At 32.4% G+C, this 26,241-nt stretch overlaps 1 protein-coding gene across 4 annotated transcripts in view; it reads right to left on the bottom strand.

Moving 5' to 3' along the window:
- Cnot2 (CCR4-NOT transcription complex subunit 2) overlaps positions 1 to 26,241 on the bottom strand; it is a 100,617-nt gene that overhangs the window by 8,604 nt on the left and 65,772 nt on the right. For all 4 annotated transcript variants that reach the window (XM_046430611.2, XM_046430610.2, XM_046430612.2 and 1 more), the window contains 10 exons: positions 23,808 to 23,874; positions 13,550 to 13,697; positions 12,633 to 12,815; positions 10,256 to 10,335; positions 7,619 to 7,744; positions 5,749 to 5,873; positions 4,711 to 4,831; positions 4,467 to 4,623; positions 1,314 to 1,375; positions 1,175 to 1,224 (listed from right to left, as the gene is read on the bottom strand). In XM_046430611.2, coding sequence (XP_046286567.1) covers positions 1,175 to 1,224; positions 1,314 to 1,375; positions 4,467 to 4,623; positions 4,711 to 4,831; positions 5,749 to 5,873; positions 7,619 to 7,744; positions 10,256 to 10,335; positions 12,633 to 12,815; positions 13,550 to 13,697; positions 23,808 to 23,874 — 1,119 coding nt within the window. The remainder of the gene's footprint in view (positions 1 to 1,174; positions 1,225 to 1,313; positions 1,376 to 4,466; positions 4,624 to 4,710; positions 4,832 to 5,748; positions 5,874 to 7,618; positions 7,745 to 10,255; positions 10,336 to 12,632; positions 12,816 to 13,549; positions 13,698 to 23,807; positions 23,875 to 26,241) is intronic.

The raw sequence follows: 26,241 nt of genomic DNA, 5'->3' as shown, positions 1-26,241 counted from the left end.
AACAGTCTCAAATTTTCAAATTAAAATAAACCTTAAAGGCACCCCAAAACAACAATAACAAAAAATGTGTCTGTTTATCTGATGTTTTACACCTAAGTGTTTACTTGGCTGTCACACATTCTTGAATGTTATTTTTCTCCCCATTCATGTGACCCCTGTTCAGGTGGCGGTTACCAAATGCAACCGATTTTCAGCATTTCTCAAACTGGTCTAAGGAAATGTTCTGCAACCAATATGTAAACTGGAGCAAAAGAGTTCTATAGTAGAGATGACAGAATATCACAAAATCCACAAATGAAAAATACCAGCACTCCCTGTTATCATAATTCTTGTTTTCCACGTATTCAGACACTTAAAAGACATTTTGGGATATATTTCTCTCTTTATCTGCCTGTCCACAACATCAATATCCATTTGACCATACAACTGTGTGGTACATAATCAGAATGCTGTCATTGAAATACAGACACACACACACACACTCTCTCTCTTTCTCTCTCTCTCTCTCTCACACACACACACACACACACACACACACACACACTTCCATTAAGTCATCTTTTCACAATTTCAAAAATTTAGATTTCATTTTTTTTCATTTGAATTTTTTTCTAATGGAAATGAACTCTACCATTTTCTTTCTTACAGTGAAAGAAACAGATAAAAACTGTAATCTGTTAATAATTACTTTATAATTAGAACTGTAGGTAATTAAAACAAAGTAAAAGAAAAAAAAGCCAAGGTCATAAATAATTTTAAAAGATGTACAGTTGTTCCATTAAAAAACTGCACCTATGTACTATTTTTAAGAAAAACTCTTTCTCATGGATAAGGCATAAAATAAAAATATCAGAAGAAAATTTATCAAATTTTCCACAAGTTTATTCCCACTGAATGTGGTTATGGTTACATCCTTTTAATAACTGTGATAAATATTTTACCAGTCCTAACATTGTTTTACTTTTAAACTACAATCTAGGACTTTATCAAAATATTAAGATCATAAACAAAAATAGAAATAAAACTGTCATATAAGTTGAATGAAGATACAAAAGCATATCCCCAAGACCACTGTTAATTATTTTAAAAATATTATGCTGTCTAAACTGAAAATCGGCACCTGAAAAATAGATAAAATTCATGCTGACTGAGTAGAATAATAAACTACACTCACCTTATCCCTAATGTGAATGTTCGTTAAGTACTCAGATGGAACATGGAAGTCTGGATAATAGAATGAAAAAAGCCTTATTAACTGATTCTCAGTTATAAATATCTTTCAAAAAGTTCTCAACATAAACAGCTTCTCCTACCTATGTCTTGAGGTCGACAAGGTGAAGATGCCCAGGGTGATGCAAATTTGGGGTAGAGATTTCTGAATAAGGGGTGAAAAAAAAACCACTTTGAAATCCAAAGTAGAAAAACAAATTTCTAATCTAATTTCACAAAAACTAGGAAAAACAGACCTCAAATATAAAATGACCATCTTTACTTCTAATTTCTTGGGTTTACTATGACTTACACAGCAGAAAACTGAAATACATATCTATACATATGAAAAATACAGTGGGATTGCTTCTTTCAGTATTCCTGTAATAATATAAACAAGTTATCACAATATTTTAAAAAAGTATGATTCAAATTTCCTATTTTTAAGTGACTTCAACTAAGAATGCTTTAAATTCATCAATATTATGCCTTCAAGTTAAATTACTTTCCCATTTATATGAACCTCCCACAATAGTAAGAGCAAATTTCAAATTCACCAAATATTTACTGAGTACCCATTATATGTCTGGCACTGCTTTAGGTGCTTGGGATATATAAGTAAACAAAACAAAGATTGCTGACTATATAAAATTTACTTTCTGATTAAGTGTGAAAGATTAGAGATGTAAAAAAATTTAGGATAATATATAAATAACCCATGTTAGGGGAAGAGAAATGATTGCATAATTAAATAGGGTGGTCAGTTTAGGTACCACTGAGAAGGTCAGATCTGGACAAAGACTGAAGGAGATAATCATATTAACTACCAGGTAGAAACTGTTCTAGTTAGACTCTTCTTAGATCAACTAAGGCAGGAACATGATTGAAATCTTAGGTATAGCAAGAATGCCAGTGAAGATGGAACACAGTGAACAAACGAAAAAGCTTTTGAGGTAGGGTTTGGGGAGACGAAATGACTAGGCAAGATGTTGTAGGGCTATAAAAATTGGGGGGGGGAGGGGTTAATTATAATGAAACCACAAATCCTTAATGGGTACTGAGTAAAGGAATAACTTATTTAAAAAGGATTGTCCTGGCTACTACAATATTTAGAAACTAAAGAATTGGGAATACCTGATAATTGGTTAACAGAACAGCCAGACAATAGAGGATGGATGTTGATTCAAATCAGACTAGTAGCAGTTTAAATATATACATAATCTGATCACAAATTATGTATATATTTTGGAAAAAGACTAGATATAGGGTACAAAAGAAAAAGGGAAGTTAAAGATGATATTAAGCTTCTGGAAGTATAAACCAAGATTAGGAAGGCTACAGATGCACTAAATCTGAGCAAGATCATCTCAATAATATTTAATTGAATCTGGAAATCTCAAGTCCAGGAGAGAAGCTGGAGAGGGTTCCTCAATATATATGGTATTTAAAACCATGAAACTGGTCTCTAAGAGAGTAAATAGATAAAAGAAGAACACAAAAAGGTCAAAAGAGAAGGAGGTATCAGCAAAAAATAAAATAAAATAAAAAGAACCAACCAGTGAAATCAGATAAGAATTGTGTCTTCCAATTCAAGGAGAAAGAAATTCTAGAAGAAACCACTGAATTTACTAATATTGGAGGCTATTTGGTGACCTTCATAAGTACAGTTTTAGTGAAATGGTGGGGACAAAATCCTGATGGACAAATTGGAGAAACAGGCGATTATTCTGAACAGTTTTGCTTTGAAGAGAATAAAGAAATAGGACATAAACTCAACAAAGAAGGAGGCTGGACCAAGACAAGATTTCTTTTTTAAAACGGGAGAAGTAGTAGTATATTTGAATGCTAATGGAAATAATTAAGTGTGAAAACTGTCATATCCTTGAATTTTCAAGAGAGTGTTAGAGTAGAAAGTAAAACAGTAAAAGATAAGAATAAAGTAGTTGCAGATGGCAGTAGAAAGTGCCCATGTTCTCTTTTTTTTTTTTTTTGGTACCAGGGATTGAACTCAGGGGCACTCAACTACTGAGCCACATCCCCAGTCCTACTTTGTATTTTTTGAGAGAGAGAATCTCACTGAGTTACTTAGTGCCTTGCTTTTGCTGAGGCTGGCTTTGAACTCACAAAACTCCTGCCTCCGCCTCCTGAGCCACGGATTACAGGCATGGGCCACTGCGCCTGGCCCCATGTTCTTTTTTGATTGATCCACCCTCCTTCTTAGAAAAGTACACATAAAAAGCAAGGTCATCATCTGAGAGTAAGGACAGGGAGAGAAGGTATTAGGGGTTTGCAGAAATGTAACATAGTTGTTTAGAAAAGAAAAAAGAATAGACTAGGCATCTCAGGTATAAGTAGATCTGGCAAAATTAAGGATCTGCTTTTGAGGTTTGGCCATAATGAAAGGCAGTAAAGTTGTATGACTTTACTCTGAGTTCAGCAGCACACTCAGGAATAGAACAGGCAGAAAAACGACCAGGCTGTAGTTACATGCAAGTGTTAGAAAGTGAAAGAGGGGCAAAGAAGTCAAGGGTATATGTAAATGAACAATTATGACTGACCACAGCATTTAATCAATGAGAAGGAAATGAGTTCACAAAAGGGAAAGACGGACAGGTATACCAAGGAACGGTGAAAATGTATAAGAATCAATGGATTAAAGGTCCCAAAGGAGTAGGCTGGGGTTGTTGCTTAGTGGTAGAGTGCTTGCCTGGCAAGTGTGACACACTGGGTTTGATTCTCAACATCGCATATAAACAAATAAACAAAATAAAGGTCCATCAACAACCAAAAAAATACATTAAAAAAAAAAAAAGGTCCCAAATGATTATAAGAGTTATAATACTAGAGGGAGACAGATAGAAAACAGAAGTAATGGTCAAAGCATAACAGCATCACTTAAAATGATGCAAAGACTGTAATTATTAGCAATGACAAATCAAAAGGATAACGTAAGGTGTGGCTGAAGTATGAGAAAACAAAGTTTTTGGAAAAAAGACGTTCAAGGAACCAAGATTTCAGGATTTTTTTTAAAGGATCACATATACATCTATAATAGTGGACCCAATTATAAGAGGAATAATAATACAGATGACGATGAATCAGGTACTAATATGACACAAATAACCCAAAAAGTAAGCAGGTAACAGTAACAATGAATGTCAGCAAAAGATATAATTGGTGATACGATAAAAAGCTACAAGTTTAAGATTAAATAGTAGAAATATTATACGCAAATGTGAAAAAAGAAACAAACTTACTCAGGAGAGTTCAGATTGAGGCCTAATGTTGTTAAGTCACTTCCTAAAGCAAGATGTACCATTCCTGGGTCTGTCTCTGCTGCCCTGATAAATGTTAACAGGCCAATCATTCCAAATTGGTCCGTCACCATTCCTTGAGGAATGTTAGTAACCCGACCTGGATAAAAAAAGTCATTTTTATTTGTGAGGAAAAAGTAAAGAAAATGCATTTTATAATATCTTTGACATATTTATAGAGTCCCACCATCAGGTAACACCTGGATCCCTTTTTTCTGCTGATTATTATTTTGTGTTGTTGAACTTTTATCTCCAGGGAATTTGGGTCCATCTGTACTTGAAGTTGGCTTGCCAGATGTATTCAAATTCTAGCATGAAAAAAATTAAATGTGACATTAAAATGCTTTAAGTACATACATTCACGTCAGTATATTAATCCCTTACTATTCATTCTTTACCATATTTAAATTGGTAGTACATTTTTACCTGCTTTTCAAGTTCTACATGAAAATTCTGTTTCCATAATTGTCCCATGGTATATGAACAAATCCCATATCATCCACATTTAAAGATCTAATGGACAAGAAATCCAGGGAAAATATTCTTAACTATGTTGGATCTTAAATCAATGAGAAAAACCCCTCTCGGGCTTCTGCTTTGAGATACACTATTAGTTACACTCTTCGATATTTTCACTTAGAAGAACTAAATAGTACATTACCTAAAATATCACCAAAGCAACCTCTAAGACTAGCTAGAAACACGGACTTTAAAAAAGTTAAACTTATTAGAATTCTTACCCAATCATCTTTTTTATTATTGATTTTAATAATATACAAATTCCCGTCACACATACAAAAGGCTATTTTCAGTGAAATGTGGAACAAATAAATACATTTGTTAAGGCAGAAAGAAGCTGAGTTGGCTGAATCAACACAGGTATAAAAATGTGTATAAAGATTCTTCAAGGAGAAAACTTACTCAAGAAAAACACAGCTCCTTAGAAGGCTATATTATCAAACTTCATGGGATCCAGCTGACAGGGACTACAATAAAAGTCTAAATTAACTCTGAGAAGTTCAACAGAAATTTGCATACCTATATGAAATAGGAAAAAAATAGGCTATCTTCTAAGTTATAAAGCTTTACTGCATTCTTCAGAAGTTAGGTTATTACAGATATTCAAGATAAACAGTTTCATAAAAGTATTTAGTAAGTAACTGTTAATATAAATCTGAAGGGAAGAAAACTATATCACTCACATATACAATTCTCAGTTACTTACAGATTTACTGTCATCATTACTTGATGTTGGATCTTTATAGCTGGAACCAGGTAATGCTGGAAAATCTTCATTGTGTATTGAGAAGTCCTGGGATTGCTCATTTGCTGGTTTTGTTACCATTCCAACTATGTAATAAAAATAATCCAGAGAATTGCAATTGATATTCATGATATTTTGCTACATGCTATAAAAAGTTAACTTTCCTCATCATAATATACCACAAGATTTTTTTAATGTTATGAAAGCATACTTCAAAAAACTAGTAATCAGGACAGCAATGAAGAACTAAATTTTGGTGTACTGATTAAGAATTCAACACACAAAGTAATGCAAGGGAAATTAGTGGGTAATCCCGTAATTCTAATCTAATGCCATACATAGGTTCTTAAAAATATGATTTGATATGATATTGGTAAGGATTATTAAAATTTTTTGTTTAAAAACGTGCTTTAAATATTTGGCTAAATATTATAAATACTAGTTAACTTTCAAATAAAAAATGAACAAAATAAATTTTAAAAGAACATGGAAGTATTCTACTTGAAAGTAACTTACAGAGTGAGCAAATTGCAATCAATTATAAAACAACTCCATATTATTTCAGATTTTCTTGGATTCCATGTTATAGATGTAAAACATGCAAGATCTGGGAAATAATCCTCCCACTATACTTGGCATTAGTCGGGCCCTTATTGGAGAACAATATGCAGTTTGGGGCTCCACAATTCAAGAACGATATGGAGAAACTAGAGATGGTCCAAGAAGAGCAACGGGAATGATTAAAGGGATGAAAAAATGGACCTATGAGGAAAGGTTAAAAACATTAGAGTCTCAACTGAGAACTAAGCAGCTAGGTACTCAACTTCCCAGACAGATCAATTTTTGGAAGATTAATTTAGAAACTTTAGAATATGAACAATAAAACTTTGCCTTTTTTACATATTCTGAAAGACACAGAAATTGTTCTTGGTTGATAATGGGAAAAATATTATTAGTTCTACTTTAGAATAACTGATGAACTGATCCCTTTTCTAAATGCATTGTTTTGCTCTTTGTCTCTATTAGGAGTCTTCCCAAAAGGAACCAACTATGTGGCAGAATTTGGGTATACCGCCATCACAGAATTTTCACGTCAAAACTGCTATACTGTTGTTGCATCCTTCCCTCCCTTTATTTTTATTTAACTTTTATTAGCCAAATCCTTTATCTATTAGCACAGTGAAAAAGGATGATGAAGGGTATTAATGATGATCAAGAGTCTACATAAACTATTATATATTCCCTGAACAGTGGTTCTCAGTAGGGGTTATTTTTTCTCCCAGGGGACATTTGCCAATGTCTGGAAACAACAATGATTGTGCTGGCAGCTTGTGGGCTTAAGGCAGGAATGCTGCTAAACATTCTATACAAACAGGATAGCACGTCCAAATCCCCTGTCTACAAAGCATTATTGAGTCCAATGTCAGTAGTGTGAATGTCAAGAAACCTTGGTTTAAAGAAACATCTTTAATGTATAGACATTCATTTTTAATAACTAGGAATACATGCTTTTGAAAAAATGTGGGATCAATTAAGGCAAGTTTTAAAAGGCAGACCACATAGCCACTTAGGTGAATGCAGAGATATCAGCAGAAAATAACTTTTGAATAACAATAAGGACTTCCTTTTGGGTTTCTGTACAGTTTTACAGTTTACATATTCTGAAAGACACAGAAATTCTTCTGTGTGAATTCTGACGAAATTATACTAACCTGATTGGAAAACACAAATATATATATATTTGTGTTTTCCAACACACACACATGCATACGTACATATGTGTACATGCAAAAGAAAGTTTGCATTGGCCATCATAAAAAAGCTTAATTACCATATGGAGCTCTTCCAGCCAAGGGGTTTATTAATGGAGTTGGGTTACCACTTCCTTCCCTTCTGTTTCGGTCTGCTAATGCTGGAAAATCTGAAAGGTCCAATCCTGTCACATTTTCACTTCCATCTAAATAATAAGAAAGAATAATATTTATTGGTTCCACAAACATTTAAACCAAGATCGTAAAACCCAATCACAATATAAATTGAGACAATAGTGCCTTGTTCCTAAATAATGTATTAGGTTATATGGAGGTGCTCAAAAGATACTTGTGGAATGATTTCATGAACAACTGAGGAAAACAATATGCAACCAGTGTATTAAAACCCCAAATCCTGGAAACCTAAGAGAATATGGAGTGAGACTGTATATTATTCCCCCCGCTGGAAGATGGCAACCTAAATTTACAGCTTATTAGCTAACAAGAGGGAGATTGTTGTAAATGATATCTTCATTGTATTTGGTGGAGGTTTTATGTGGAATGCTTGGGAGCTTCAGTTACACACACATGTGACAATAAAATTACCTCCAAATGGCTAGAAAGAGACTGGGGGACAGTGAAGAACACCTGAGGACTTCTTCCCTGTAACCTACTGGTTTCATATACAAATATGTGTGTGTGTGTGTGTGTGTGTGTTTATTCTGGGGACAGAGGTATAAGTAGGATTCCCATGTCTGGGGAGTAACTAGGAAACAGATCGACCTCAGAAGTTTGTATTACCTATTACACAGTAGGCGCTCAATAAATATATACTAAATATATGAAATTTATTTTTACTCATTTAAGCCAGTCTGCTTCCTTTAAAATTAAAATTTAACCCAACTTTTCTACTTTGCCTACAGTAATCATCTCTTGATTTTTTTCAACTTTTAGTATTCTTACAACCTTTATTTTAATTTTTGAAGAACCTAATTTTCTACACCTCCAATTCACCCTATGCTACCGCTTTAATTTTTATTTCATTTTTTTGCTTTATAACTATTTTCAAATTTTTGCTATTATCAAATTCATTCTCATTTTTCTCTGAATTTTGTAATTAAAGGAATCTCAACTATTACCTTCGATTATTTTGTTTAAAGGAAAAAAAAATACTCCATTAACACAGGTGATAATTTAAAACTACAAGGGTAAAGATAAATGATTCATACCCCCATCGTTTAAAAATTAGTTTATAAATTTTCAACTAAATATACTATTATGTGAACAAGACAAAAGAAATTTTAAAATTACATATTGTTTCCACTTATAAAATAATATCTTAAATTATCTGATTACACAATAATTACAAACTTTGGATATATGTTAACTTTTAATATGACTTTAGGACTTACAAGATGCAATTCAAAATTGCCATTATTTGAGAATATATTTTAACCTAAAAAGTTAATAAACTCCCAAATTTGTATTTTTAGGGAAAAACTTGAAAATAATTTTCCCACATTAAAAACACTCAGTTAAAAGAGAATTTTAAAAAGAATTCTAAAATTTTATAGCAGTGTACAGAACCATAATTCAGAATCTAAGATGACACTGTCAGATACACTGTTACTTTATGTTCCATTTGTGGAAAAACCTGACTGAACTGTGGCATGCAGCCTGATTTCACAGATAATTATAATATAAAAATATGTACATTTTAGAAACAATGAGATATAGTACTTTGTAGTATTTTAACACCTTGAACACAAAACCACCACATACAAATGCTGAATTTGGAATTTTTTTCAAATGATTTAATCATGGTCAACCTATGCTGCTGAGCATACATTAAAATTTTTAAAATTAAAAGCCCATAGCCACCAATGACATTTCCTTATTAAATTTTCTCTCATGCTTCCAATATATACACCATTTCACTAATTGTTCTTTCACCTACTTCCTCCTTTACAAGTATTTCTCTCCCAGAAATCCAGCCCAATTTTGCTCCAATAATCATAACAACATCCTTTATTTCCTTTCTCAGGAAAGGGTCTGGAGGCAAGGGTGAAGAGAGTAAAACCTAAAGCAAAATAGCAACGCTGCTCCCTATTTGCTTCTGGCTGAAGCAGTTGATAAAAGAAATAAACCAACAGACTACAGGAACTTTTTGTCAAAATGAGAATTGGTTCTTCATGCAACTAAATTTTTGAATTATGTACATACAACTGGGCGAAAAATTCAAAAGGGTTAAACACCAAAATTAGTATTAAGAAAAGAATGGTAAGCGCTCCATATAATCGGAAAGGTTTTCTGTATCTCTATAATCAGAATATCATACCACCCAAACTAGTCTAGATTATTGTTTTCCTAGTGACAGGGCTGAGGACAGAAAAAGTTTTGTGAAGTAAAAAGAATTCTGAGGCATAAATATAGACTAAATTAATGTTTAGGCTCTTCCACTGTGTCAAGGAAATAATCCTGATGTTATAATACAAATCACTATGGTATTACCATGCCAAGTAAAAAAAAAAAAGTCTTTAACTATATCTCTCTACCATTTATTAAAGCCTATTCCTAATAATTTCTCACTAAATTAAATTCTACCACTTAACACAATAAGAAATTCTACAATATTTAAAGACCAGTATGTTGAATTGCTTTATATTTCAGAAATCTACTGTATTTTTTATAGGGTACTAGCTCCAGAATAAGCTTACCTGTTCCATTAAAAATGTTACTTGATAAGGAGTTATTCATTCCAAATGCCTGATTCCTGTTCATTCCAAATCCAGACATACTGGGTACATAGAAAATAATTTTAGATATACAGTAAGAATACTAACTTTGAGATGAAGAAAAACAAAAGTGTATACTTTTGGTCTCCTCATACAAACAACAATATGCTTCAAAATCAATACTGATTTTATCTTTTTGAGTTTAATCTTTATTTTTATTTAAAAGCTTCTCTAAAAGTCTTTTCATGAACAAGAGAGAACTAAAACATCTTAAACAGATTAATTAAAAAAAACAAACAATTTATGAATGAAACTTCAAGAAAACAGAGGCTAAAGGGTACCATTTTATGTCCCTCGTGAGCCAATTTACTGGACACTAAAAGTATTCCTAATCTCAAAAATATGCAGGTAGGTTTAAGACTATTCTTCCTGAAAACTTGTTTTACTTTACTTCCTTTACTGGTGAAACTTATTAATACTTATCATAATATATCCTCCCAACCAAAATATAAACTCATGGATAGAGTCCATGTCATATTCATCCTTGCATCCTCTGCCCTTTAGTGTTTATTAAGATATAACAGGCACTCAACAAATGTTTACTTGACCTGAATTAAATGATGCTTTTTAAAAACTGAATTGAGTGTTCTAAAACACATCATTTTTATCTAATAGTTTACTTTTCATCTATTTAATGGAAAGAATATCTCTCCATAGTACCAATTCCAAATTAATGTATGACTGGTATTTTGTAAATAATTACAAATGCCTCTATCCACCTACTTGTTATGCACAAGCCTAAGCATGACAAGAAAAAGCAAAAAAAAAAAAAAAAAAAAAGCAAAAAAAAAAAAAAAAGAAAGAAAGAAAGAAAGAAAAAAAAAGAACAAAGCTGAACTCAGGGCAAGGCAAATTAAGAATGTCAACAAGAATTATTAATGCAGATTCTATAATGAAATTATATACCTTTGACATCAAATAATGATCTGACAAAAGACAGTTAGTATATCAATGTTGAGCAGGCTTAACTTGTTTTAAGCTGAGTTTTTTCCCTCCTAAATCTGTAAAACTACGGCCAAACAACTATTGATAAAATATGCAGCTAGAGAAACAGCACTCTAAAGAAGAGCAGGTAAATCAATGAAAATATTTGTTTAACATGTTAGAACTGCTGATGATATAGGTACCCTCAAACATGGAGTAAGTGTTCAAAGATGAGAACATTTTATAATAAATACAACTTATAATAATAAAAATAAGCAGGGACTTAGAGATTCACTTTACGTTGACAACTTATAACAGTATTTTTTTAAAAAAACAAAATGAAAATATATGGAAAGGCAAAAATTCATACATTCAATGAACAATATTACAAGAATGCAGAAAGATGTGATAAAGCCTAAGAAATATTATATGGTAAGGAAGCTATCAGATGAGAATTTTGATGACCCTTGACACATAATTTTTTAAAAAATTAAAGAGCAATAAAATTATAAAAGAAATACTATGAATCTACATAAAAGAACTGGAGCTTATGGGATGAAGAACAAACAGGAAATGTACTAATAACCTATTTTAATCCAGATACTACAAGTACTAGAAAGAAGAAAGCAAATTAATGGGCATAATGATAATACTTAGCTCAAGATCCTACAGCACTCCCACAATCCCCCATTTTAAAAAAAAGTGTGTGTGCAATCAAGCTTAAATGATGTTTTTCAAGTCTTATATTTTAGATATAACTCATATAAATTACCCAAACAGCTTGAAAATACTAACAAAATAGTTCTCATTTGCACAGTATATGCAAATGGACAATGCAAAAAGGAGTGAAAAAACACAACAACTTTATGTTTTTGTTTCGAATCCCTAAACACAATACTATTTTTAAATACTCTTCACATAACCTTACAAGTCTTTGGTCAATAAGCCTCCAAAGTACAAAACGAATTTCACTGAGAATATATTTAACCAAAGCAAAGCAGTAATAGTCAAACATGTCTCTAGTCCTATTCACCAATCTGGAACTCTTACCACACAGGTGACCAACCTCAATTAATAAAGGTAGGACATATCAATAAAAATTTGCCTGGTGGCAACCCAAGAACAATCCTTTTCTAGCAGCAACAACAACAACAACAAAAAGATTTAATGAGCTTTCTAAAATCAAACTTAATTCAAAAGAATGTATCTTTAGTTTTACAATTGTGATATGTAACAGAATCTTTGCTCATAAATATATGATGAAACACACTTATGAGACAGAAGCCAAGACTCAAGAACAAAGCATTGAATATGAAAAGGAAAATCTGAAGATACCCAAAAAGACAATTATACACAGTATCAATAAACATCTTACCTGTTCACAGTAAAAGGCTGTCGAGAAGGCTGCTGCTTTGGCATACATATTATGCTTGGCGAGCTTCTGTTGGGGCTACCTAACCCTGAACTGCTCATGCTATTTGTCCTGCTAGGAATTCCAATGCCCTGACCAACCTGGGAGTGGTTCATCATATTCCTAGGATTCATAGGCAAAATACCCCTGAAAAAGAAGTCCATTATACTAAATAAGCTCTCTACAATCACTCATTAAAATTATCTATAAATAATCAATTGGTATAATCCTAGAATCTCAAATATACTTTCAAACTGTATTCCTACATTTTATTAAATTCTTTATTTTAGTCATTCTAGTTTTTTAAAAAGAAAAATTAAAGTAAACAAACCAATTTAAAAACGGGCAAATTATAGTGGAACTAAATAGGTGACATCTAAAATGAGAGAACTACTGGTGTGACTAGGATAAAAATTAAATGTATTTCACATATATTTAGAATAATTTTACTCCAAATTCCTGTCATTCTATCCTCTTCATACTAATATGCATAATCTGCATAATCTACATCCTCCTTTTCTTTTACTCACACTAAAGTAATAAATGTGTGGTGAGAGAGCAAGGATCAGAATTATCTGGGGAGTCATTTTAAATTGTACATCTTTGAGGAAGAGAGATATGGCTTTTGAAAAAGCTCCCCAGGAAGAGATTAACCCTTGATATTCACCCACTGGACAACTAGTATGCTAGCTATAAAATAAAAACATCTTGCACTAATCAATCGGCAATGAAATAAAATGCGCCTAGGTATTTTTGTTTTCTTGGTGAAAGGCACTGAACCAGAAATTCAATCATCACCTTGTTAAAAAATTAAAAGCTTGCTTGCTCTACAAAGATACATTTTTTTTTTTGGAGAAATATTCTGGTCCACCAATAAATACCTGCTTGGAGATGGAGGCGTGTGAAGTGACATTGTTGGTACCCCTGTTGTTGGCGTGACGTGGCTCGGTAACTGAGTGCCTTGTGATAAGCTGCGATTTAACTGAGGGGTATTGTTGCTCATTCCCCTCATTGGAAGGCCTAGTGCACCTAATAAAAAAATTCAGAAGAAGGAAATTCATTGCCATCAGGAATGAAATTGTTATCCATCTTCTGGAGCTGGCAATTTAAAACATTTTAAAATGACCTAATGTAATATGCAAGTTTTAAATGGATATATTCAATTTACTCCAAATGGACTGTGATTTTAACAAAAAATTCTAGTCTGAAATCTCATTTTGAATGAATATCATTTTCATATTTCTATCTTACAATAAACTATGTCTGTCAATGATTATGTTACAATATTATACTATGCTTGATCTTAGCCAAAAAGCCTAGAAGCAACAGAATGCTACAATATTATGAATGAATAGTTTTCAAATTTATTAAAGGCAAATTTGCAAAATTTGTACAGACAAATATACCTTTAAGAAATTTTGCAATCTTGTGTGTTTCTGTTTAAATTCACAACTGATGTACACAGAAAGACATCCACCCCCCCTTTGCAGAAGTAGGTTTAATTTTTATATGATCCTTTTAAAATGTATTTGAGAAATTTCTTTACTATTATACATCTCTCAGTATTACAATTGTTACAAACCCAACATAAAATGCCAACTGTTTAAAAAAAAAAAACCTGATAAAGACATAGCAACAAAAAATTTAAGACATTTAAAAAGATTTCGAAGTATAATGATTTTGTTCATCTAGTCCTCCTCGGGTCAGATGTAGGGATGGTTATGTTCCATATGTGTTATTTTTAAGATTAGTAAGGGTTTTACCATTGAGATATAAAATATTTTTTTTTTAAAAAATTAACCAATCTGGACAAATTTGTTTTAAAAATGTATTGACATTTATTGACTTTTATTCAGATAACATGAAATTGTAAGTTATTTTCTTAATGATACAGAGTAATTATCATGGATAGCTAATGTTATATGTATATGTTTATTTTTTACCCTTTTATTCCTCAAAGTAAAGATGTACAGCTGTCATTTGTGTTGTCATTCTGCCTGAAAATGTTTCCTTTCCTTCATCATCCTTACCCATATTTTTAATGTTTTCTGTTTCTAGTCTGCTGAGGAATGGCACATTGATCAACTAAATGTATTGTAAGTTGGAAGTTAAGTGAAAGTAATAAGACAGAGGAAGAGCTAATTAGTAAGTAGGTGATGTTAGTGCTAGACATCCCCCACCCACCCACACACACACCTTACTGGTCTAATTTGGATCTAAAACTTTCAAAGACCTGAAGATTTTAAAAACTATGACCTCCAAATAAATACAGTTCTGTATATACCATGAATATTTTCTTTCAAACATCTTTATAAAATTTATTGGCATGACAATGTGTCACTTTCCCAGTCACATAAAGGGAACTGACTTGGTCACTGCATTTATTTTGTTTACTCTTAAATTTTGTGAACATGAGGATCCCATTAGCTATAGCCACTTTCTCTGAATATGGGATAAAATAAGGAAGTACAAGAGATTAAAAAATCAGCTAACTTAAGATTTTCTCTTCAAAAGAAATTGGTCATTTCCCTCTCTCCTCAAGCATATCAGTTTTCCTCCAGGCCCCCTAGGTGCTCCCATAACAGATAACCAAAATCACATTTTCCCATCACTCATTCAAACATTCATTTCTGAGTGCCTACTGCATTAGCTTCAGGTGATATAGCAGTGAAATAGAAAGAAAAGGCTCCTACCTAAGGGACCTGAAATCCCTATTCCCCAAACAGGCTGTCCTGTAGTCAGCCATAGCTGCAAATTTCCTATAGGAGGATGTTTCCCATAGTTAATGTTCTCTAAAAAAAATACACCATTTTACATCCAGAAATGACCCTAGTACAATGTTGACATATTACAGATTCGGAATCTGAGGCTCAGATAAGTTAACTGACCTCTCCAAGGTGACACAAAGAACCAGGACAAGAAATTAGATCTCTTAACACCCAGTGTTCTTTAAATGGCAACACTATTGAGTGCTGAAGACAACTCTAATTTAACACTGATCTACTTATTCTACCTCAAAACTTGTTCCAAATTTCCATCTCTTGATATCTTCCCTTCATTTGCTTTCTCATTTTAATACCTGCCCATTTTTTCAAGTTTTCCTTTCCCCTTTCACTTTTTCTACCCACTCATCATTAAAACACTTTCCAAAAATCTAGTAAATGTTTGGACCCTTTTTAACATACAAGAAACCCTACAAATGACTCATGGAGATTCATCCTCTTTAACTCTGTTTACACACATTCAATGCTGTATAATAAAAATTTATAATTTCAGAAATATTTTAGAGATTATCAATATTAGCAAAGATACTTCTGAAAAAGGAAAATACACAATTTAATTAAGAATTGGCATGCTTGAATTAATTCATAGTGCTAAGAGGGAAGGAAGACTATGAAATAAAGAAAATAAATATTATTGTTTCATTTCAGACCTCAAAATTCATGTTCTTCATAAAAAGTGAATAGATAAATTTCAAAGGTCTTAGTTTAGTTTTATTGAACTAGATATAAAAAGATCATTACAAACTGGATCATTAATTCCTGAATATTTAGTAATGGGGTTATTTTAAACTTAACTTAAAATTGTGTTGTACAATAAAGTATTAATAGCACCGAATAATGAACATACAATGATTTATATTTAGGCAATAAAATATACTAAGTCATTAAATTTGAGTTACCTGAGTCAAACTATCAGCAGTGGATAGGCTGAAAGTAGGGGAAAATTTCATCTTTTACTAGAATAATTAACACAAAATCACTTCCAAACTATTAGCCCAAGAATACAGAGCTAACAAAAGATTAAAAAAAAGAATTAAAGAGATTGGACTGTAGGTTAAAACAACTACAACAGGGCTGGGGAGGTGGCTCAAGCGGTAGGGCGCTCGCCTGGCATGGGTGCGACCCGGGTTGGATCCTCAGCACTACATACAAAGATGTTGTGTCTGCCGAAAACTAAAAAAAAATAAATAAAAAAAGAAACATTGATACTGCCAAAAAAAAAAACCCACAACTACAACAGAAAACACACACACACACCCATGATCATACATGAGTAAGTGGGAGGACAGCAAAATAAAAATTTATGGAGCACTTCATAACCAAACATACTACATACTACTACTTCATTTCTTTTCCTCCTCCTCCTTCTTTTTTTTTTTTTGGTACCAGGGATTGAACCCAGGGGTACTTAACCACTGAGCAACATCCTCAGTCCTCTTGTCCTTCTTTTTAACAACCTACAGGAAAGGTATTTATCCTCTCCATTTTTTATTTATGATAAGGAATAAAAGAAAAAACAAAAAATCATTTAAATGGTTATAATACTACATTGATCTTTTTCTCTTAAAGGACTATGGGAACATATACAAGTAGATTCCTACCTCTTATTTGGCCAGGTGCTAAGCAAAGAATTAATTAAATTTCTTATTGGTCATTTTTCAGAAACCCTAAAGAATATGACCTAATGAATTATTTTTGTTGTAACAACTGGTTAATAGTGTATCTTTTTATACTTATGGCAAGACGTGCCATCCTGAATTCAATCTTTTGCTAGAGATAAACAATATTAATAATACAAGTTACAATAAAAACAATTCAATCATAGCAACCAAATCCCTCAAGATTTTTACTTAAATGAATGCTCCTGAATCTTTTTGGGGGGAGGGGGACGGAATCCTGAAAAAAGAAAGGGTAAAGTGTCCCCTTTTCCATTCTCAAAGTATCAAGCTTCCTATAGAAACTCAGTGTTACACTCACATTTAAAAAGGCCACCAACCCCAAAATGGTGCTTTCTCTCAATGTCTTCTTAACTCCAACCTCTCCTGCACTTAGCTGATTAATCTTCTCCATAAAAGTATTTCAATTTTGTAATTTCCTTCATTAAATTGAATGGATTCAGTAATAAAATAGACTTCAGAGTACAAACAACCAAATTACAGATGATGAACTCAAACCAGGCATTAAGTTACTTGCCCAAGCAATAAGGTATAAAAAGAATGCTCAGTTTTTTGACTTGTATTTCAATGCCCTTTTACAATCAATATCACTTTCCACTTTTTATAGCACTTGCTAATTTTTCCATTACCCAGGAATTTCCATGTCTAGGTCCCATCTCTACAAAATTATGATTTGGTTGGAGTCTGGATAATTCATGGGCAGTAAGATTTTAAAAAACTCCTCAAGTGTTTCTAAGTTCGGCCATGGTTGAAAACAATTATTCCATACAATTAAGTCCAATCACAGTTAAAATTCTCTCAGAACCAAAGTATTTTTTTCTTTAATCTTAACGTTCTGCTATTTACATACTACAGATTTGATTTATAATCTTTCTCCTTTGCGTAATTCTCCTCTTCAATACTGTCCCTATACCTTTACCATTCATTATCATTTTCCCACAAAGATTACTTTCCCTTCTCTTGTTCTGCAGAGATACAAAGGCCTATTTAAAAATAAATATATAAGTGCTATTACTCAGGTGTTTATTTTGTTTAGTGGGTTTGAGTACATGTAGGAGGGACTGCTAACTCAGATTCAGGGATAGAGTGGGTCAGATCAGAAGAGGGTTCCTACAGAAGATTGTTGTTTAATTAAATAATAAAAAAGGTTTTACCGTTCTACAGAATCTTTACCCGTGAAACAGCAATCTTACAAGTATATTCTGCACTTCCTCTCAATCTAAATTTCCCTTATAAATTTAAACACACTTACAAAGTAATTCAGGTCTCAAACTACAGAAATTATGCTTGATCCTCAAAATATCTCAAGTTTGACCAATTCTCAACACCTCTATCCCTAGTCCAAGTTACCCCTTCTTGCCCAGATTACTGTAGTACAGTAGCAGCCTGTTTCTTCCCCATCAAGCACACTTTCTGTACAGAAAAGAGATATTAAGAATGAAACTGCATATTAAAATCTTTGCCATTAAACTTAGAAAAATCCAAATTCTTTACCAAACATTTATAAGACTTTCTATGATCTGAAACCTGTTAATTCATTGATTTTTCTCTCTTAATTCATTACACTGGCCCTCTCACTCTTCCTTTACACATTAAATTCAGTCTTACATTCCTTTTTGTTTTGGTACCAGGGACTGAACCCAAGAGGTCTTAATCACTGAGCCACATTCCCAGTACTTTTCCTTTATATTTTTTACTTTGAGATAGGATATTGCTAAGTTGATTAGGGCCTTGCTAAATTGATGAGGCTGGCTTTGAATTTGTAATCCTCCTATCTCAGACTCCTGAGTTGCTGGGATTACAGGTGTGCACCACCATGCCTGGACATTTTTATATTCTTAGAATTATCATGTTTGCTGTTGCCTATATCTGAAAAGTTCTCATCTAAATTGTTCCAAGGACTACCCATCCCCAACTTTCAGGTTTCCATTCAAATAGTACCTTCTCAGAGATGTATTTGAATGCAACAAATTACTTCTATCCACTTACCCCATAAACCTGACTTAGTTGTTATGGTATTTACTACCAGAGTAACACAATTAGTTGCCTGCATGTTTATCATCTGTCTCCATTAAAACGTAAGCACTATGAAAACAGGAACTTTGTTATTTGCCATATTCCTGGTGAGTTCTTAGAATAATATCATACTCAGAGTAGTTATTCAATAATACATGATTAACGAAAAAATCCTATCACACTATCTTCAGTAGAAGGTTCAGTAGGCTGTTGGCATCTGTGGATTTAACACTAGTAATTTCTACTATGTACAAATGGCCTTCTAGGATCTTGATAGTCAGGAAGCAGTATATAGCTTACAGGTTTCAAAGAATTTGCTATTCTCAACTCATATTCATAGAGTTACTTTAAAAGTAATGCAATTCTAGCTCTACTGCTTATTATCTATATAACTTTGGGCCGGTTCCTTAACCTGTCAAGGAACTATGAAAATTTAATAAATTAACCTATAGCACTTAAATTTGCATTTGATACACATTAAATAACCAATAAATATTAGCTCTGTTTCTGTGGTTTTATTTTGGTAAAACAAACCTCTGGAAAGAAAGTCAACAAGTGTTCCTATGGTGAAGATAAAATGGTATCATGTAGTGGAATGACAGTTTTCAACAGAAAATAAATGTTTTATGTGGCAAAACTTTTTACACTATAGCCATGCTCTTGAATTTGGAAAGTAGCAAAGATCTTGAGATGAATCTCACAGAAAAGTGAAGATTGTACTTCTTGGTTGAAATCAATTTAACAGCCTACTAGGTTTCCCTTGCCTTCACAAAGTGGACCATTCCAAAATCTATCCCCTGCTACGGATATTGTTCCCACTGCTAAAACAATTAGAGTCTCCTCAAAGTCAATTTCAAACATGACCTCATATGTAAATCCTTTCTTGATCATTGTCAAAGACAGATGATTACTCCTGCCTTTGAAATATCCAGAAAACTCCTAACTTCTTATTCCATTCTATAGTGAAACCATCTATGTACCTATACTTTTAAGATTATATGTGGAAACCATGTATCGCTCATCATGCATTCAACAAATATTTACTGAGTGCCTGTCATGTACAAAGTACAAAGGACAGGAAGGCAACAAAGACATGCAAAAGTAAATGCAGTAACACCACAGCTGTACAGTACACTGTACAGTGATGGTGTGAAAGAGTGGTCTCTTCTATACCCATTTGCAGTATAATATGTATAACAGGACTCAGTAAGTATCTGTCAAACTCAATTCCTGCCTGTTTTGGAGTTTTCCTCTAACATTGTAGCTTACTGTGCTTTTCACCCCAAACTTTAAAATACTGTCTTAGCCTGAAAGGCTGTTATTAAATATTTTATATATACATGTCATACCTCCTTACTATAACATGTACTTGAAAGCAAGGCTTCCCAGAGCATTCAATACAAATTACTAAGTATTAAATGTCTGTTAAAGTGTCCTACAAAGTCCTAAAGCAACCAAAAATTGTCTTTTATTTATTTTACATTGTTAGCAGCATCACTTTTGAGCCACTCCACTTGTGCTCTAGTTCTGCATAAAGCAAGGAGCCTTCACAAAGGAGTTCTTAAAAACAAGAAAGGTCAAAAGGATGTCTGTTGGAAGCATGAAATTATGCCACCATTCCCAGCCCAAGAGTCCAGATTCCAGAAGGAAAGATGTATTTCTTCTCACAACTATTAAAGGTCTGGGTCCTTTTCAGGATTCAGATACAAATGCAGATAATGAATTCATCTAGATAGTTAGTTAACTCGGGTGACTATAAGACAATACACACATAAGGAAGCGTTCAATAAATGGTAGTTTCCTTTTTCTCTATTCCTACACTGTTCTAAATCCTATTCATAAATAAGAAAACATCAACTAAACCACTACAATTTCAATGTACTTAATTAACATTCAGGAGAAATGAATTCCTTGTCCCCTATTCATTCTAATCTAGTAGACAGTTTGGAGAGCACAGGGGTCTATAAGGCAGAGCTCAAATCTTATGTATAAACTCAAAGAAGACAAGTAGAGAACATTATGCAACTTAACACTATGTTTACTGGTTTCTACAGTTATCACCTGGTACACAAACCCTTGGATGCTAAGTCACTTACACATTTGGATACAATCATACCCACTAGGATCTAAGATTGTACAAACCAGTATTTTCAGTGTACCTAATGTGTTACACAATCCTTCTACTCAAATCTGGCAAAATGTAGGCTTCAATAGTTGTATACCCATTCCAAAAGGAACTCACTTTCTTGTTTTAAATTTATTATAAGTCTTAGTTCTAGAGAGGGTGTTCTTTCTTTTCCACTTCTCCCACCTCTTAATTATTCTAATATCAAGAACAACAGATTACTAGCAGACCTCATATTTGAATGGCACAAATCCCTATTGAACTTTGCCAATATGAATAGAGTTAATGATGGAATTCAATGGCAGTTGAGAAAAAGAGCTTTGAGTTATACAAATCTCAATGTACAAATACAATAAGTTGCCCTGAGAGTTACATTTCTAATCTATCCCACTTACGTTCCAATCTCTCCATCCTTCAAATTTTACCATTCTGACTTAGTTAAAACTATTAAAACTCTGACCTCCAAGTCCCACATGGTAGCTTGTGTTCTCCTGTCTGACGATGTGGGTGTTCCTATTACCTGCCAGTTATATGATCCATTTGGCTCTCTAGAGTCTCTGAACCTAAAAGAAACTGGCAACCCATGCTATCATTTTTTCACTAGTTACAGCTTCTAAAGGTGTAGCCTGGAAAATAACTGTATCCTGAATCAAAACAGTTCAGTTCCTATTAATCTAAGGTTCAATTTTTCAGTAGGTTAATACCTGAAATGTCAGTTTAAAAAAGTAAACTATGTATTCAAATTGCTTCACAGATATTATAAGAATATAGCCATTCAATATAATTACAGTCCAACAGAGAATACCTATCATATATGGTTTCTTTTAAAACACATTTTGTAAGAAAAATAAATTTGTTCACTAATTATTCTCTGTATGTTATTAGGCAAGAAACACAATGATAACTTAAATTTGAATGTCAATGTCCATCATACCAATGATATTACTGTATTTCAAACCAAATCTATCCTATACCTTAGCCCAATTATAATTACACATCTATACATTAAAAAAAACTTAGATTTTTAAAAATCCAGACAGCTGATCACTGCCATTATCCTTTATAAAATCACCTCAGCTTCTCACTTATAAATTTTTCTCCATTCTATGTCTACTTTCTGCAATGATAAACCCTGGACTTTCAAAAGAAAAATTAGGTCTTCGCAGTTGTTCTAAATAAAATATAGTTTTAAAATAGCTACATATTTCTAGTGTAAGCCTTACAAGAAGGGTAAAAGCACAGGCTAAAAACAACACATTACTTGCTAATAATATTTCCTCAACACCTAGGCTAAACATTTGTGGATAAATAAGCCACATGTTTTTTACGTAATAAAAAGTTTTGTAAATGTTTTTGTTTAATTACAGGAAAACTGCTAAAATACATATAAAGAATTAATAAATTTTATTTACTACTCCTGTACTAGCAAAATTGTGTTTCAGAGCAAAAGAGGAAAGACACAAAAGATAGAAAAATAGATGGAAATAACCCTTGTATACAAAATAAGTTTTATCCTTCTACTAAACTAAAATCAATGTGAAGGGCAAAGTGATATAATGAGCTATTCTGATACCAATCAAAATGTTGCTTCCCATTATACCAGAAGAGCTCCAAATTAAACAATTAATTTTTATCTGAAGTGGGTTAAAGTAGTCACTAGATGTCTACTCCAGTTACTCAATTATTCTATGATCTTTGATGAGAATTTATAACACTTTTAACTCCCTCCCCCTTTCATTAACAGAGATGCTATTAACAGAAATGAGAAATCAACAGATCTTTGATACTAGAGATGATAAAATCTTATTACTATGTAACATTCTAAAAACTTGATTTGCAAAAATATGAAGATATTTTATAATTTGGAGTTTTATAAAAATTTTGTGATAGTAATAGCTAGCATTTATTGAGCACTTACTATGCGCCAGGCACTATGCTAAGCGCTTTTAAAGTATTAAATACTTCTAAAAAGAAGAATCTTATATAATGAAAAAAATGTGAGTCAAAAAATCTAGATTCTATAACCAGAGAGATCTAAAGCAAAAGAAGAAACACTGCTAAACCAAAACAAACAAACAAAAAAAATCATACACTGCTGCTAAGAAATAGGTTTACAATGACAGGCCGAAAAACACAAATGAAACAATCTTATCAAACCAACCAAACCAAAAAAAAAAAAAAAAAAAAAAAGAAAAGAAAAGAAAAGAAAAAATCTTTTAACTTCCTCTAATTGAAAAATAGAATACCTACTTTTGTTTACCCAAAATTTCAACAATACTTTACAAAGGAACATCTAGATACAAAAGATATCAAAATAAATTTCAATCTATGCTATACATAAGTAATAACCAATTTAGAATGAGGCCTGAAATAATGAGGTTTTACTATATAGTAAAATAAAGAAAATTCTGAAAATTAAGAATTTTTCCTGCTAAGCCCTACAATAAACCCCAAAGGGCAGCATCCATTGTTTTTTATGTAGTAGTTATTTATTTTTCTCTTTAAATAAAGTATCCCAGAATAAATACAAAATTCTTACTTTGTTGCCCGTATAAACTTGCCCCAAACTGAGACAGCTGACCTGATGTAGATGGTGATGCCAGCATCTAGAAACAAATTAATTACATTAGAGCATAAAGAAAGAGCACAAAGCATTGCATTTATATTTTACAAATCTTGTATATCACACCATAAAAATCAGTCTAACGCACATTTCTCATTCTTCAAAACATAAATATGTAATCATGTTTCTTAAGAGATAATAACTAGATAAATCAAACAGCAACTGGAAATAATTTTTAATACAAATTTTCTAAAAATTATACTAACCTAAAACAGCATTACTGCTTCCCTTAAAAAAAAAAAAAAAAAAAGGCTAACATATCTAACAAAAACACAAGGATAACATCTCAAAAAAAATCAGTTTTATAAATTTATAAGTGAGATGACTTGATTCCTAGATAATATTAAACAAATTCTAAATAGAAAAGTTTTCTATGTTGTAAGAATACTCCCTGGTTTTTACATACAATTAAATTATGTATATCAAATTGGGAGAAAAACTGAACAACCACACATGAAGTCTTAAAAGTGGAGAGAAGATACAAGAGCAAAGAAACAAGTAAAAAGCATACAAAAAGACATGGTATATGATTTATATAATTTATTGGTAAATGATATGACTTTCATGGTACTTATACAATGCATTTATTGCACCAATATCTTTTTTTCCTAGTAGAATATAAATGAAGGTATAGCATATGAAACATTCATCTTTACATTTCTTCACAGACACAGCAATGTAGTAATACTATATATAGATACTTAAGCTGAGTAAATAAAAATGTACATATGTAAGTGTGTTTATGTATTTCCTGTTTCATATTAGACAACCATCAAAACACTTTGGCATAATAAGGTATGGGCTATGCCATCAAAAGGTTTATAATCCAGTGGGGAAAAAGAATGAGTTATACAAATTATATTCTAAGGCATGTGTGGCAATGCTATTAAGAAGCATAAAGAATCACTGGAGAAGGTAATTCTGCACAAGAGTGATATATCAGTAAAACTCTATAGGGGATAACATTTGATGAGGGTATAGATGAGGGGCCTACCAGGCCAAGGATATGCAGTGAGAATAAGGTCAGTGAGAAAACAATAAGAAATAGTGGTGGCTGGATAACAGGATAATTAGAAAAGGAGACAAAGCTCATCCAAATGGGGAATATAAGAATGGGAAAAATACAAGAAAATTGGGATCAGAGTGCAAACAGTCCTCATAAATGTTATACAAAGATGGTTACTAAGGATGACAATAAAGAGAAAAATAATATTAAGCAAGGAAATTACATGATCAAAATGAACTTTGGGAAGATAAATCCTAGAACAGAAACAGAAATGGAAACAGTGAGATATCAAACTAGAACAGCAGAGTAGGACTACAAACAAAATATTCAGACAGCAGAATTAATGGTACTTTACATCCTAAAAAGGTGGTGAGAGGAGACTCAAAAAAAAGAGAGAACTATCTACAGGGACTGCTGTGCTGTGGTTTCCAGGGAAGGAAAATTATGATGACATTGACCACAGTTAAGAAAACCCATTTAAACAATGAAGTTTATAATACACAGTTCATGTTATTTTCATATCAAAATACTTAAGCTGTTTTAATTATTCTAGATTAGCTCACAAAACTTTTTATGCAATAGTAGTTGTAAACTGGTAATGCACATCAGACTTTCCAGGGGCAGGGCTGAATTACATACCATTCCAAAAACAGCACTATTTATAATACAGGAATCAATTTTCTATTAAAGTATCAAACCTTATAAATATTTCTTCTCAAATCCAGAGGCTGTACAATCTAGACAATTACACTATCATGCAAACTATATATTTTTAATAACCAAATAGATCAAAATATGTGAGATCAAATTATTCTTAGGTGTTATAATTATTATCATAATATTAACTAGAAATATTAAGCATGTTAAAGATTCACTTCCAAATACAAGAACAAGATTCAAAGGAGACACATAATATATAGCAAAGCTTTAGTTGGTGACACAGGAAAAAGATACATATAAAATGCTTAAAAATTATGCCTTTGTTATCATTATCAGCTATTAGGTTTCAAATACAATGGTGAAAATGCATGACATAAAGTGAACACTTTCAAATGAACAACTTAAAACATTACTGTTTTCAAAAGTTTATGCCTACTGAATACTTAAACTTTAAAGAACATTTAGTCTACTTTCTCATGAAGGTTACAGATGCACAAATGTGTTAAAAGTGTGCCAAGAGATCAGCCCTCTCGGCATGGAAGGGCAGAGGTAAGGAGTAAGGCGCAACATGAAGGTAGAGTAGTTGTGGTTCAGTTACTTGAGATCAAGAGTAGTAGGGTGACCCATTTACTGTAGTGCATAATATTAAATATCATTTTCTTTATTCTACTACATGAAGGTTTA

The sequence above is a fragment of the Marmota monax genome, unplaced genomic scaffold (genome assembly GCF_021218885.2).
Source record: "Marmota monax isolate L192 unplaced genomic scaffold, Marmota_monax_Labrador192_F-V1.1 WCK01_AAM20220418_F8-fsc00056, whole genome shotgun sequence".
NCBI lineage: Eukaryota > Metazoa > Chordata > Mammalia > Rodentia > Sciuridae > Marmota > Marmota monax.
This window is presented reverse-complemented; position numbering and strand designations above follow the sequence as displayed.